Source organism: Mus pahari, chromosome 7, assembly GCF_900095145.1.
Source record: "Mus pahari chromosome 7, PAHARI_EIJ_v1.1, whole genome shotgun sequence".
Classification (NCBI taxonomy): domain Eukaryota; kingdom Metazoa; phylum Chordata; class Mammalia; order Rodentia; family Muridae; genus Mus; species Mus pahari.
In genome coordinates this window covers 86,575,606-86,591,330 of record NC_034596.1, presented here as the reverse complement: position 1 = coordinate 86,591,330, position 15,725 = coordinate 86,575,606, and the positions used below count along the sequence as shown (strand labels likewise).

Below are 15,725 nucleotides of genomic sequence, written 5' to 3'. Positions count from 1 at the left end.
CACAGTATCAGGGTCCCTTCAGCAGTATCTTGCCGGCATGAGCATGATGAATATCCCATTCTTAAACGTCTCCTACTTAAGGCTCGTAATCTCTCATCAGATACATCAGAGCGCTTAACTATGAACTGAAAGAAGCCCCTCAGGCTCTTATAATGTGTCGCCAGATCGTTAATGTTGTAAAAGAAACATGAAAGCAGAGTCTGACCACTTATTTAGTATTTTACCACAAATGACTTATTTTCTTACAATGTGTAGGCTATAAATATTGTAAGGTAGTGCCTCAATTGAGGCATTTTATTTTTAAAATCAACCAAAATTATTACTAAAGACAAAAATCATTTCTGAAATTGTCTCTTGGTCTGTGTAAGTATTGTTAGCAACGAGTTTTTTGGTTTTTAATGAAAATATTTTTACAAACACTTTTGACTTTCTGAGTGGCAACTGTGATCCCTAAGAGTTTGCAGCTGTGATGTGTAAGCATCTAAGAAGCAGGATCACTTGTTAGTCACACGACTTCCTCCTGTGTACTGCCAGTTTTGCAACTTCATATACTAGCAACTCCAGTTTTTATTTTCACTTATTTGTATTATTTATAAATGTTTTTTCCTATGTGTCTGACTGCTTGCCTGCGTGTATGCTTGTATATCACACACCTGCCTGGTGCCTGTAGGGCACAAAAGAGAGTGGGCAGGTGCCCTGGACTTGGTGGTGAAGATGGTTGTGGGCTGTCATGTGGGTGCTGGGAATAAATAGAAAGAATCTAATTCTGTGCAAGGGCAGTAAATGCTCTTAGCCACCGAGCCATCTCTCCTGCTCCTGAGTCTTTCTCATTAGCTTCTCTAAAGCATATATACTCATTTCCTTAAACTCAATCTAAATGTTAGTTTCCTAAAACTATAAATCAAACAATAATTAATGGTTGTGTGTATTAAGGAATATCTAAGCATAATGGAATAAAAGCTACATAAAGTTACAGTGAGATGCATAAAAATATGTAAAAGTACAAAATTAAGCTAACAGTGATAGTAACCTTTTGGGGCAAGCAAGAATTAAAAATCTTCAGAAGAACTAAATGGAGTGATTGCAGTCAAAACTCAGTCTCACTGGGGCTGTCATAGGGCACTGTGTAATCCCTTCCCTCAGGAGGCAGAGACAGGAGGATTACCAGTTGAGGCCAGCCTGGACTAGAGTGGGGCCCTGTCCTAAAGAAAAAAAAAAAAAAAAAGACCAAGAATGTTGGTACACACCTGGGATCCCTGTACTGGGGAAGCAAAGGCAGGAGAATGACTTCAAGTTGAAGACCAAATTGCCTGGGCAGTGAATTCCAGGCAAGAGAGGATTACTTGCAAGATCTACTTTAAGAAAAAACAAAAGGGTACTAAAATATGAAATTATATTCAAAACATGTATAAATGTATGTATCAAAAATAAATTTCATTTCTAGATCTTTGAATTCACATATCTAGGACGTGTGTGTGTGTGTGTGTGTGTGTGTGTGTGTGTGTACAAGTATTTCTTAGTTTAGGAAAAATATCTGAAGTTGAGATAATTCTGACTCCCAGATTTGGACTAAGAACTACTTAACCTATTGCGTATATTACCTGGATGGATTGTGTCAATGTGTTCCTCTTTTTAGATAATGTGGCATCTTAGAATTGCCAGTTACAGAAACCGGAGATTCTGAGATAACTTTTTATGGAGACTGTTGATTCTGGTAGTAATGTAGAAAACCAGAAACAAGGCCTTAAATGATGACGAACATGAAATTGGGTGGAAGCAACCAAAAAATGGTTCTCAGTATATGGTCTAGCAATAATGGAATGGTGGTCTCATATGGTACAACATGGCTGTTAGAACATATATTTCTAAAAACCTACCGGTTAGGCTCAGACAGGGAGAGCTTAAATTTGGAACAAAAGAAGCTTCCCTATGAGGTTACTTGGAGTAAATTTGCTAAGGGAACTAATTAGACCTCTCCTTCCTTGAAATACTTCAATATGTTATTTAGGCTGTGTTGTCTTCCTTGTGCCACATAGAACTTAATCTTGTTGCTAGAATGCTATTTTAGTAAATTCCTCCATGTACTGGTAAAATGCACTGTACATAAACTAAGATCTTAAGTGCATGCGCAAATATGATTTTTCTTTGTTTTTTTTTTTTAATTCCAGAGTGCTGCTGCTACAGCTGCTACCTTGGCTCTCCCTGCAGGAGTGACTCCTGTTCAACAACTACTGACAAATTCAGGTAACTAGAAACATGGGAAGCAGTTTTAAATACTGTTAAGAAGTTATAATCAAGTAACTCTTTTTTTTTTTTTTTAAAAGATTTATTTATTTATTATATGTAAGTACACTGTAGCTGTCTTCAGATAGCCTAGAAGGGGGCATCAGAGCTCATTATGGATGGATGTGAGCCACCATGTGGTTGCTGGGAATTGAACTCAGAATCTCTGAAAGAGCAGTCAGTGCTCTTAACCATTGAGCCGTCTCTCCAGCCGCACCCCCCCCCATCTTGAATATTTAAAAACAACTATTGAAATATCTGATCCTATTTATTATACTTCCTTGACTATTACCATGTGACCAAAAGTAATTAAAGGCTATCATAAAGTCTTTTTTATTTCAGTTTTAAATTTTGTATGTATGGGTATTTTGCCTGCTTGTATATCTGCACCACATGCTTGCAGTTACCTGGGGTGCCAGGAGAGGCTATTGGATTCCCTAGAGCTGGGGTTAGAAATGCCTGTGAGCTCCCATTTGAGTGATGGGGATGGAACCCTAGTTCTCAGGAAGAGCAGCCAGTGCTTGTAATCACTGAGCTGTGTGTAAGCAGTATAAATTTCTTTGTGTATTAATTGTTATTGAAATAGCAGCTTGGACTGTATTCTTTTTTGCCTTAGGCCAGCTGCTTCAGGTGGTCAGAGCAGCCAACGGTGCCCAGTATATCTTGCAGCCTCAGCAGTCAGTTGTTCTACAGCAACAAGTTATACCACAAATGCAGCCTGGTGGAGTCCAAGCACCTGTTATCCAGCAGGTAAAGCAGTTTTACCTACCAGCCCCTGGGTATCCGTTTTCTTGGGCTTCTGCCTCTGCTGCTGTAGTTGTATCACTTTCTTATGTGCGTCCCCTCTCTTTGCCTCAGATAAGTTAATATGTGTGCAGCAGTCAGAAACAATTGCACTGAGTTAAGATTCTGTGCCTTCAAGCTGAATGTACATTCCTCATGTTTAAAACTGAATTATGATTAGTTTGGTTTTGGACGTTTGATCCCTCTAACCAGTTGCTAATAGGTGGTTTTGTTTGCCCTAGGTCCTAGCCCCGCTTCCTGGAGGGATGTCACCACAGACGGGTGTCATCATCCAGCCACAGCAAATCTTATTTACAGGAAACAAGACTCAGGTCATTCCTACCACAGTGGCAACACCCACACCGGCCCAAGCGCAGATACCTGCAGCTGGACAGCCGCAGCCACAGGCCCAGCCTGCCCAACAGCAAGCTCCATTGGTGCTGCAAGTTGATGGAACAGGGGATACATCTTCGGAGGAAGACGAAGATGAAGAAGAAGACTATGATGATGATGAGGAAGAAGATAAAGAGAAAGATGGAGCTGAAGATGGACAGGTGGAAGAAGTAAGTTTCTATAAAAGCTTTGAGAAGAAAAGGCACTCATCGTTCACTTTTGCTAAGCACGAACATTATATGCTTTTTTTCCCCAGAGGCAGAGAGAGGTGGATGCTTGCACTCAATTCGTTTTTTCCTTATACTTCCCAATCCCCAAGCCTAGAGTGTGGTGCTGTACACTCAGTACTGTGAGTCTTCCTAAGTCAGTTAATATTTTTATCACAGTCCACTGTAGGCATGCTCAGGACCTAGATAATCCCTCATAGATATGCCCTGAGTGAGGTATGCCTCCTAGGTAATTCACTATAGGTCCTGATGGTATTAACAGTAACTATTATAAGCTCATTTTAAAGGTATGTGTATCAAATGGGTATTATGTTAATAGGGATAGAGGGTAGTGCAAATCAAATTCTTTCCCTTAGTTATCTGTAATGTGGTTTAAACATAATATATTGGTAAAAAGATAGATATAATTGATTATGTCTTTTATTGATTAAAAAGGTATGATGGTATATGGGGAGTGAGGAACCTGGCGAAAAACTGAATGTGACAGCTCCAGCCAAAGCCATCCTTGGCCCTTTGTCATATTCCATAGCAGGTCCTCAGTGATCTGATCTTCACGCCTTTTTCCTTTTTTCTTTCTTTTCCCCTTTCCTTTTTCCTTTTTTCTTTCTTTTCCTTTTTCCTTTTTCCTTTTTCGAGACAGGGTTTCTCTGTATAGCTCTGGCTGTCCTGGAACTCACTTTGTAGACCAGGCTGGCCTCGAACTCAGAAATCCGCCTGCCTCTGCCTCTCCTTGAGTTTTTCTTGTCCATGTATAGCATAAGTGCAATATTTTAAAATGTAGTTTCTGTTAAATTTCTTAAAATCATGTCACTAAGGTTCATCTAGGTTATAGTATATAGCTCATTTTTACTCTTGATTGTACTATAATTTGATTGCCCTGCTGGATCTTGTGAGCGAGCATTTGGGTGGCTTGTGTTCTGGGAACTCCTGCGTTTCTCTTTAGTATTACACCTGAACCTGGACTTGCCAACTTACCTTACGGAGACTATCCTGCCGTGTTGTCTGGAATTTGTAGATGTCAATATGTTATCAATTCCTCATAGTGGCAGACTGTTGAATTTTTTTCCAGTCTGAATAATGGTGTCTTTAGTTTGAACTTGCTTGAATACTAGGAGCTTCAGTTGCGTTTCATGTATTTACTTGTTACTTACATTTTTACTATGTCGAAATGGCTAGTGTGCATTATTTCTAACCCTTTCCCAAATTTTAGTCTTTCCATAAATGACATTTATATTGTATTTCTCCAGCTTGCTTGAGTTATAGATATGTACAGAATTTGTAATAGTCATTGTTGAGCCAGCCTCATGGTTTTGTACTAATGCTTTTGTTGTCTCTTTTGTTTTTTATGTGGAAGATTTTTTTTATAATGATCTATGATTAAGTGTATTTGTTGTTGGTTTTTTTTCCCCCTTGTAGATGTCTTTTGGGGCTAAGTGAGCACCAAGTGTTTTGCTTTTTTTTTTTTTAAAATTATAAGGAAATATATTTTATTATTAAATGCCTCTCTGCAACCATTGGTCACTGTATCCCACTCATAGACTGCTATTTATGAATTTTATTGAGTGGTCCTAATTTGCAAACCAGTCTTGAGTTCTTTATGTGACACAGCTTGGTCATGTATTCTTTCCCTAACAGCTAGACTCACATTGGCAGAGGTTTATATCAATACATATGAATGCTTTTGTAATTTCTTTTCTCATAATCCTCTCACCAGTTCTTATGTTGATAGTATCCTTATGAAAGAATTTGTATTTAAAAAAATTATATAATCTCTTCTGTTTTTTGTTTAGTTTTTAATTGTTTTTGAGACAGGGTCTCCTTAAGAATCCCTGGCTGGCCTGGAACTTAATGCCTCCTGTGATCCACAACTAGGATCAAAGTTGTGCACCTCTGTCCATGCCTGGCTAAACTGGGGACGGGGGTAGGGGGATGTTTTTTGTTTTTGTTGTTTTGAGGCAGGCTCTGTAGCTCTGGCTCTCCTGGGACTTGCTATGTAGACCAGGCTGGCCTGTACCCCCACCTCTCGGGTGATGGTTTTAAAGGCATGTGACACCATGAACAGCATCTGGATATTTGCTGCTTTTTACTGTATCCTGCCATTGAACCACCTACCCCTCAGCTGGAGAGCATTACAAGAAAGTCTCAGCCTTATAACTTTAAGCAGTTCAGTCCTGCTGGCCGTCTGAATGAGCTTGGAAAGACCCAAAGGGTCAGCTGACAGTACGACTTGTCAGACCATACATTTTAACCTGTGTGAGACTGCACAGGGAAACATTCTCTGGTGTGCTTATGCTTTTGACCACCAGAAACTGTAATAACAGATGTGCTTTTCTTTTCTTAAGAATTGTTAGTCATTAGGGAAATGGAAATTTAAACCACAATTGGGGGGTCATCATACCTACTAGGAAAAGTATAATAATAAAAAAAATTACATGTATGGCTGTTTTGTCTGATGTATTTCCATGTATTACATGCATTCATTGCCTACAGAGGCCAGAGGAGAGGGTGCCCGATCCCTGGGATTGAAATTATAAATGGTTGTGAACTGCCCTGTGGGTGCTGGAATTGAACCCAGGCCCTCTGGAAAAGCAGCCAGTACTCTCAATTGCTCAGCCATTTCTCTAACCAACAATGGTGTAATTTTAAAAGAAAGTTTATAAATGATGGTGAAGATTTGGAACCCTTACATGTTTCTGGTGTGAATATGAAGTGGTATGGATGGCTTTTATGGGAAACAGTGTAGTGGTGGTTTTTCAGAGTTAAGCAGAGAATTAGCAATGTGCTGCTAAGTTTCACTTGCAAATGCATATAGCAAAGCATTGAAAGCAGGAGTTCAGACAAAAACATGTACATGAGTGCTCACAGTGATACTCTTGTCACTGTCCAAACAATGCAAGTATCCCGACTGTCTGTGAATGGCTAGTGAACGGCAAAGAAAATGTGGCATAGCTATACAGTAGAGTAGTATTTGACTCTAAGAAGCTCAAAGTACTGTGCATGCTGCTACATGAGTATACATTGAACATCCAAAAGACCAGCACAGACACCCACCCACACATTGTATTGCTTTATTTATATTCACAGAATAGGCAAATTCATGAAGTCAGAAAGTAGATTGGTGGTTGCCTGGAGATAGAGAGTAATTGCCTATGGGTAAAGTTGGTGGAGTGCTCTGGAACTATGGAGATAGGAAGTTATTTTCTAAACAGTTTTATCATTTTTTTCTCACTTAACATAGACATTTCTGTTCAAAGAGTATATATGTCATATACCCTATGTGTGAGTGGCATATACCTAGGCTTTAACATCCTTGATTATTTTCCTTTCTATCTCTGTTTTGTCTTGTCTTCATTTAAATCTGAGTTAAAGCTTTTGTCTAACACTGCAAATGAAAGTTTAACCTTATTTTATCCCCTTCTTTGGTTTTATTTTTGGCCCTGAGATATTTCATCCTCTACATTTAAGACTAATTTAAATCTTAATTATTTTTTCCACCATGTCATATTGACAGTACTGATCAGCATTTAGAATCTTAGTCTTTAGTACAGTCCTCAGGCCGCACTGCAAAACAATTGTATTCTTTGCTTTCTTCTTCAGTGTCATTTTTTTTTTCTTTTCTTTTAAACTGTTGCTGGTACGTAATATCATGACCTCATGAAGCCTTCATATCTTCTGAGGTTTATTTCTGGGCATCTGAAACGAGAATTTATCTTGTGCAGTTATTAATAAATAAGGAAATTTAAAAATATGTGCATGAGTGTTTTGCCTGCATGTATGTTCACTATGTGAGTGCTTGGTACACAGGGAGGTATGAAGAGGGCATCTGGTGCCCTGAGATGCAGTTAGGAATGGTTGTGAGCTGCCATAGTGGATGTTGGGCCGTGAACCCAGGTCTTATACATGAGCAGACAATGCTTTCTAATGAGCCCCAAAGGAAATAAATGTTAATAATGAACCCTACATGTTAAAAGATGTTAAAGGAAATAATGTTAAAGGTTAATAAATGTTTGAGTCTTCCGAGTTCTCTAGCTTAACTTTTCTTACTTTCCTGCTGAAATAGCATCCGCAAACCTTAAGCATTGACAGCACTGCATTCAGTGTGCCCAGGTATACACCTGACATCCTTCCCAGAGACCGGTAAGGCCACGGTACTTTTGTCACTACAGGAAACTTCATAGCAATACATGAGATCTGTGTAATAAGTCTCCTTTTATTTGCAGGAGCCCCTCAACAGTGAAGATGACGTAAGTGACGAGGAAGGGCAGGAACTCTTTGACACAGAAAATGTTGTTGTCTGCCAGTATGATAAGGTAAGGACTTCGCATTCGGTGTGAGCATTGTTTTTACTGTAATCTCTCTAAAGCGTCTTTTCAGCCTTACTGAAACATTAGGCAGATGATGACTGCCTGTATTTGTGTTTTTCTTCTACTCCTGAGACCAGGTTTTACTTATTACAGGATGACCAGGAACTTGCTGTGTAGGAAGCAGCTAGTTGATGATGACTTTGTATTCAACTGTATTCCTCCTGCTTCAGTCTGGGCTCATGCCACCATGTCTGGCTTGCCTTCTTTCCTTTATAGCCAGTGTGAAAAGAAAGACACATTGTGATTGTTTCACAGTTGTTTGAGTAGAATGAATAGATCTTAATTCTTTACCACTGCCTTTGGAAACAAAGTAATGGGCATAATGAGAGAGATGATGATCATTTTTCTATTCATATGATGTCACCTTGTAACAGGCGCCCCCCACTTTCCAATGACAAAACTAATGTGATAATTTTGTCTTTCATAAACTTCAGCTCCCTTGAGTCCGAAAAGACCTAATTTATGAGTTTTATGAGATTTCTTAAAATTTTTATGTATTTTTTTTCTCTTTGAGGAAGTTTAAAGCCAGGCTGTTTAGAACTGATTATTGAGTTTTGGTTTTTTTCCCCATTAGTTTATAAGGTTTTAGTTTTTTTTTATTTTTTTTTAAGTCTCCTTTTTTTGTTTTGTTTTGTTTTTTTTTTGTTTGTTTGTTTTTTTTTGTTCTTGTTTTTTTGTTTTTCGAGACAGAGTTTCTCTGTATAGCCCTGGCTGTCCTGGAACTCACTTTGTAGACCAGGCTGGCCTCGAACTCAGAAATCCGCCTGCCTCTGCCTCCTGCGTGCTGGAATTAAAGGTGTGCGCCACCACGCCCGGCTTTCCCTCCATTTTTAAGTGTACGAGTGCTTTGCCCCCATGTATGTATGTGCACCACATTTGTGCCTGGTGCCTGCAAAGGCGAGAGGAGGGTTTCCAGATGCCCTGGAACTGGAGTTACAGAAGGTTGTGAGCCACCCTGCAGATGATGGTCATCTGGAAGAGCAGCCAGTGCTCTTAACAGCTGAGCTATTTCTTTTAACTGCCTAATTATTGCAGTTATTTTTTTTATGATTATTATATTTTTAGGTCTTTAGCAGAATGTTCTCTTATAATGTTTTGTTAATAACTCTCAGTGCGTAGTGGTTTTCAGTCTTTCTAACTTAGGCAGTCCTGTGAAAAGGTCGGTCAGCCCCCAAGGGTTGAGAATTGCTGCATTAGTGTTCTAGTTAGGATTTTTAGAGTTACGTCATTAAGCGATAAGTGCTTATCAGTCCTGAAACTGATTGTAAGTTCACATATTACTGATTTTTCTTTGTACCCATGTGTTCTTTTCTTAAACAAATGTTTAATGAGTAGCAGTAAGTGCTAAGTACTCAGAGACTAGAATTTGGGTATGAACATGTAGTATTTGTACATGAAATTCTCTTCAGCTTAAAAAGATCTTACTTTTTTGTTGTTAACAATGAGTATAAGTAGCTGTGCCTAACCAAACAGGTCAGTAGGGGGACTGGCAATACGTGTGTCTTCCTTCTTAATTAACAAAAGGTAAAACCAGGTCAGTTGCATACCAGTAACCTAAAGTCTGTTACATGATTGATCTGTTTTAGTGCATTGTGACTTCAGATGAATGTTTTTAATAACCTCTATCACAAACTGTACGGCAGATGGGATTTTTTGTTAGCTGCAGAAAGAGTATGAGGTTAAAACAGCAGTTAGTCTGAAGAGACCTGCTTGCAGCCAAATACCCAAAACACAGTTTCATGATGGCAGGTTACCAGACAAGAGCTTGACTAAAAAATATTCCTCGAAGTATTTTCTTGTTTTAAGAGAATAGTGTATTCTCCTTTGATAAGCTCTATTCATTTTTTTTTTTTTTAAATCCCTGTATTCTTTTTTTTTACACTCCAGATTTCATTTCCCTCCTGGTTCACCCTCTGACTGTTCCTCATCCCATCCTGCTGTATTCAGTTTTTAAGTGTTAGTAAAGTTGGTTTGTCTTGTATCCCAGATACATTCATGTTTTAAACCAATAAAATGAGAGAAGGTTTACTAAGCCTAGTGAAAAACAATTTCAGAGTTTTCAGAGTTCTATTTAAAAAACTAGAAAGACTGAAAGACTATAATGAGTGCTTCGGTAAGTAAATGGTGAAGTTGCCTGGGTTATTTAAAATGAGAAATGAATGGGGTTTGGGCCAATTTGATTTTTTAGAAGTTTGTTTTGAAGTCTTAGCTTTGTATTTCAACAGTGAGTGAATTCTAAGAAAAGCACAGGAGAAATAATGAAGATGTTGCCTGGCAAGTTGTGGCTTAGTTGAAATGCTAATAGAATGGCAAGTTTCTGCTGATTAAAGAACACTTGGAATGTTGGTGAAAAAAGTGGAGTGTGAGGTTTCACCATTGTTAGAAGTAATTTTACTTGAATACATTTTCTTTGGACATTAAAGACATTTTATTGGCATTTGGTGTGTTTATGAAGGGCTTAGGCTCGTAAAGAAATGCTTTTAAATTTGTAATTTATACTTTGTACTTCTGTGCAAATACAAATCAATATGACTCCAATTTTGAATTTTTGGACTTCTTTCTGAATATGAGTCTCTGTTCTACCTTCATTCTAACATTAGTCTCTGTTTTGTCTTAATGAGAAGTTTTGAGTCTAGAGCAAGAGCTTGCTCAGTGATTTCCAGATGCACAAAACATTATTTACATCAAAAGGAAATGCTAGGATCAGTAAGTGAATGTTAGCGGAAGCAGGGTACAGTCTAGACAAATTTCTTTTTTTTTTTGTTTTTTTTTTTTTTTTTTTTTTTTTTTTTCGAGACAGGGTTTCTCTGTGTATCCCTGGCTGTCCTGGAACTCACTTTGTAGACCAGGCTGGCCTCGAACTCAGAAATCTGCCTGTCTCTGCCTCCTGAGTGCTGGGATTAAAGGCGTGCAGCACCACGCCTGGCTTTAGACAAATTTCTAATTATAATCAGATAGACATTGAACAGCCATGCGTCATAAATATGCCAGAGGGTGTCTGTGCTAAGAGGATAAGGCCGTAGGGCTTTAGGATCGAGATCTCAGAAATGTGTATCCAGTGAGCATTTCTGTGTGCATTATTATGTGAAAGATCCATATTAGGCATGGTTATTTGAGAGTTTATTTTAGTAAAAGAAATAAGGCCACAATTGCATTGTTTGCAGATAACTCTTAACTTTTATTTGAATACAAATTACTGAGAGCTATTAACAAATTATTAAAAAATTAAATCTACATAGTGTTTTTTGATAAATATTAAGAAAATTTCAAAATTCTTTTTTTCAAATTTCAATTTTCAAATATAGTAATTATATAAGACAAAGCTTGTGGTTTTATTATGAATGAGGTTTTGTTGTGTTTTCCTATTACATCTCTTGCATTCTTAATTTTTGTTTAGATACACAGAAGTAAAAATAAATGGAAATTTCATCTCAAGGATGGCATTATGAATCTTAATGGAAGAGATTATATATTTTCCAAAGCCATTGGAGACGCAGAGTGGTGAAGAGTTGCTTCTTTCCTTTTATAAATAAGACAAAGAAACTTACAAAGTTAAAATGGACGGTTTGAAACTTGGGACATATATCAGCCAAAACTTCACTTCTGCATGTCAGAAAAGCGCAGTAGAAGCAAAGCTACCGGAGCAGGGCTAGGCCTTGACCACATAGACACTACTTCAGACCGGCAAGCCATGGAACTGTAGCACCTGGGGTTGCTGGGCGGGGGAGGGGTTTATGTAGGAAAACTGTAACTGTCGATTTTAAATACAGGAACCTGCCATTGGTAATTAGCATGTAAAGCTTTGTCTATATTTGTTTCTCCAAGTTGGGCTCAATCAGAAGATACTTGTTGGAATGACCCGAAGAATTACCCTTTTGATAGATTGAACTGAAACTGCTTATTGTATGTGGTTATATTTGGTAAAAATTGCGTGTGAGCTTTTTACAGAAGGGCAAGAATTATGGTGTTGAATTTTAATTCACTTGTATAAGAAAATTTAAAACTCATAATAGGTCTTAAAAACATTTTTACTTGTTACTCTCCTCAGTAATACATACCTCTCGCTTCCCTGCTGTCTGAACATCTATGTAAGATTTAACGAAAAGGATCGACGGTCACAGCTTAGAGACAAAGTTGACCCAGGAATGGATGCTTGATTTAATTAGGTTTTCATGCTTGTTAAATGTGACTTAAAGACTTGGGTCTTACCTAGGTTTACTAGAATTAAAGTGACAGCTTAATTTCCTTACGGAAAAACTGCTCAGTCCCATTCTATAAGAGGAAACCCCAAATTGGCTCTCAGGAATATGCTTTCATTTCACAAAGGTCCCACCGAGCGGCAGTTGTATAGTACACGTGAGATGTGGAGGGTTTTCTTCTGGGCTACAGTGTGTGCTTACTGTGCATTAGTCTATGTAAACCCTGGGATGACATTCTGTGCATTGGTCTAAGCATAAGGGCAAGTGATGAGGACTGGATTTTTATTAAACAATTTAGTAATTATAAAAGTTTCTTGTGTTTACTAGTAAAGGATTTTTAAAATTATTTTAATTAAACAAAAATTTTTAAAAAAACTTTGTAATTCGAGGGAAAAGTTTGAGGGTGGAAGGGGTAGAGGAAAGTGGGCCACTAAATACAAATTTACCTCTTTTTCATTGGGTGGCCCTTCCAGGCTATTGGTGATGTAGACTTGGGCTCCAGTTTGCACATTGTAAGAGATTTGACTTGTATATCAGAAATTCTAGACATTTAGTGTGTGTTGAGAATGTGTAGCTCTGTTCCTGTAAGGGGCTCCACAGAACAAAGAGGCAGCCTTCTGGGACCTGCAGGGATGCTGCACACCTCACTTCTGTTCTAGTGACTGACAACGTTTGCATTCGTTACGTTCATTCGTTAACTTGCCTGTTGACTTTTTTTTTTTTTTTTTTTTTGGTCTTCCATTTTTGTCTTCCTTTATTTTGACTTTATGTAGTTCTGGAAGTAACAGATAAACTAAAGTATATCACAAACGAAAAACTGTGAGCTATATAGTACTTTTTTAAGAACATCTTTTAAATTTTTTTAATGCAGTTGATTTCTCCTCCCCACTTGGCACCCCCACTGAACCAATTTATGTTGTGAAATTTGGTAACAGTGGTGGGGTCCTCACATGATAGGAGTTAGAGTTGCTTGGATTCCATTACTGGTAATACAAGCTTTTTAAAGTTTGTTTGNTTTCTTAATGTAGCTTTTTGAGGGGAAGTTTGTTTAATCTATTCTCAAAGCACACAGCAGTTCTGGTTTAAGTATAGAACTTGGCGAACGGAGGGAACAGAATCCCATGAGTTGCTGAGTTGTCCCTCCCTCAGTATAGTTTCTAGGTCTGTGTTCACTCAGTGAGATCAGTAACCTGAACTACCTATGGCAGCCCAGCAGTGCTGCTCCAGTGAAACGGGCTAATCAGTAGTTCTTAGGCTAATTCTGCACACGTCCTGCCTCCCTGTGTAGTCAGACATACTGAAGGTTAGCATTGTCCACTGGCCTGTTTCTTCTAGCTGAACATTGTCAAATGCGAACAACCATTTCTTTCAGAGTGACACAAAGGGGGCTTGTCTTGAAGGAGGAACTGACCATTTATATTTGTACCTATGTATTGCCTAATAATGATGGCATCCTGGACGAATCCTTTGATCTGGGAAAGCTCTGAAAGGTGGTTCCAACAGCTCCACACACCAGACTGTGCTCTTACATGCTGTTCTGTTGTGTTCCTTTTAAATCAAGTAGCATGTGGTGTTCTTTAGTATCATAGCTTTTGCTGTGTAAATGTCACTTGCTTTGCATTCTCAATCATGCTTTCGCCATAACATTTAACTGATGATGTCATTAAGTTCTATTAAAGTGTCATTCCTTTGGAAAGCCAGGGATTCCCACTTGCAAAATTTTAAGATGAAAGTAGCAAGCTTATCCCAAAGTTGGAACCAGGGACGCAAGCAGTGTCTTCAGTAGCTGATCTGTTTCAGTGTGTGCCCAGAGTGACGGCACCTTTTATAGGACACGATGCCAGTAGTGCCAAGTTCATGCAGATGACTAACATGGAAGTGTGTGCCTTTCAGTAGATGAGCTCTTGCCTGGTAGTCATTTGTATTCTCATACCACCAGAATGCCCGCGAACACACGCACTTTCTTAGTGACACAACTTTGTCCCGTGCAGTTTCTAGGGTCAAACAGGATAGGAGGGGATCTTTCTTTACATGAGGCTTTTGTAATTGAAATGTTGACATTTCTGTTAAATATGTCTCACACCTACAGTGCTGCCGGTTTAAAAGTCCGGCTGGCATCAAGATTCACGCAGCGTGTACTGTGAAATGTGTTATTGACAAGCATATTCTGGCATTAGAAGACAGTGTAAAAAAGTACTAGTTTTTATATAAAGGCTTTCTTTTGCTGTATTGAAAATCAAGTTTTCTTTTGGTGGCTTGTATGGACGAATGCAGCGTTGTCTCCCTTTGAGAGTTTTTTTTTTTTATATTATAGCAATGATGTCACCATATTAGAGGATAAATATACCTTGTGTAAGAACAGACATATNTTTTTTGGTCTTCCATTTTTGTCTTCCTTTATTTTGACTTTATGTAGTTCTGGAAGTAACAGATAAACTAAAGTATATCACAAACGAAAAACTGTGAGCTATATAGTACTTTTTTAAGAACATCTTTTAAATTTTTTTAATGCAGTTGATTTCTCCTCCCCACTTGGCACCCCCACTGAACCAATTTATGTTGTGAAATTTGGTAACAGTGGTGGGGTCCTCACATGATAGGAGTTAGAGTTGCTTGGATTCCATTACTGGTAATACAAGCTTTTTAAAGTTTGTTTGNTTTCTTAATGTAGCTTTTTGAGGGGAAGTTTGTTTAATCTATTCTCAAAGCACACAGCAGTTCTGGTTTAAGTATAGAACTTGGCGAACGGAGGGAACAGAATCCCATGAGTTGCTGAGTTGTCCCTCCCTCAGTATAGTTTCTAGGTCTGTGTTCACTCAGTGAGATCAGTAACCTGAACTACCTATGGCAGCCCAGCAGTGCTGCTCCAGTGAAACGGGCTAATCAGTAGTTCTTAGGCTAATTCTGCACACGTCCTGCCTCCCTGTGTAGTCAGACATACTGAAGGTTAGCATTGTCCACTGGCCTGTTTCTTCTAGCTGAACATTGTCAAATGCGAACAACCATTTCTTTCAGAGTGACACAAAGGGGGCTTGTCTTGAAGGAGGAACTGACCATTTATATTTGTACCTATGTATTGCCTAATAATGATGGCATCCTGGACGAATCCTTTGATCTGGGAAAGCTCTGAAAGGTGGTTCCAACAGCTCCACACACCAGACTGTGCTCTTACATGCTGTTCTGTTGTGTTCCTTTTAAATCAAGTAGCATGTGGTGTTCTTTAGTATCATAGCTTTTGCTGTGTAAATGTCACTTGCTTTGCATTCTCAATCATGCTTTCGCCATAACATTTAACTGATGATGTCATTAAGTTCTATTAAAGTGTCATTCCTTTGGAAAGCCAGGGATTCCCACTTGCAAAATTTTAAGATGAAAGTAGCAAGCTTATCCCAAAGTTGGAACCAGGGACGCAAGCAGTGTCTTCAGTAGCTGATCTGTTTCAGTGTGTGCCCAGAGTGACGGCACCTTTTATAGGA

The 15,725-nt window shown here is 38.6% G+C and overlaps 1 protein-coding gene across 1 annotated transcript in view; it reads left to right on the top strand.

Annotated features, from left to right (window-relative positions):
- The window catches only part of Gtf2a1 (general transcription factor IIA subunit 1), a 30,375-nt gene extending 15,768 nt beyond the window's left edge, over nt 1-14,607 (top strand). The window contains exons 5-9 of the mRNA XM_021201877.2: nt 2,169-2,244; nt 2,900-3,033; nt 3,309-3,629; nt 7,907-7,996; nt 11,448-14,607. Of these exons, the coding sequence (XP_021057536.1) occupies nt 2,169-2,244; nt 2,900-3,033; nt 3,309-3,629; nt 7,907-7,996; nt 11,448-11,555 (729 nt within the window). The 3' untranslated portion in view covers nt 11,556-14,607. The remainder of the gene's footprint in view (nt 1-2,168; nt 2,245-2,899; nt 3,034-3,308; nt 3,630-7,906; nt 7,997-11,447) is intronic.
- The last annotated feature ends 1,118 nt before the right edge of the window (nt 14,608-15,725 follow it).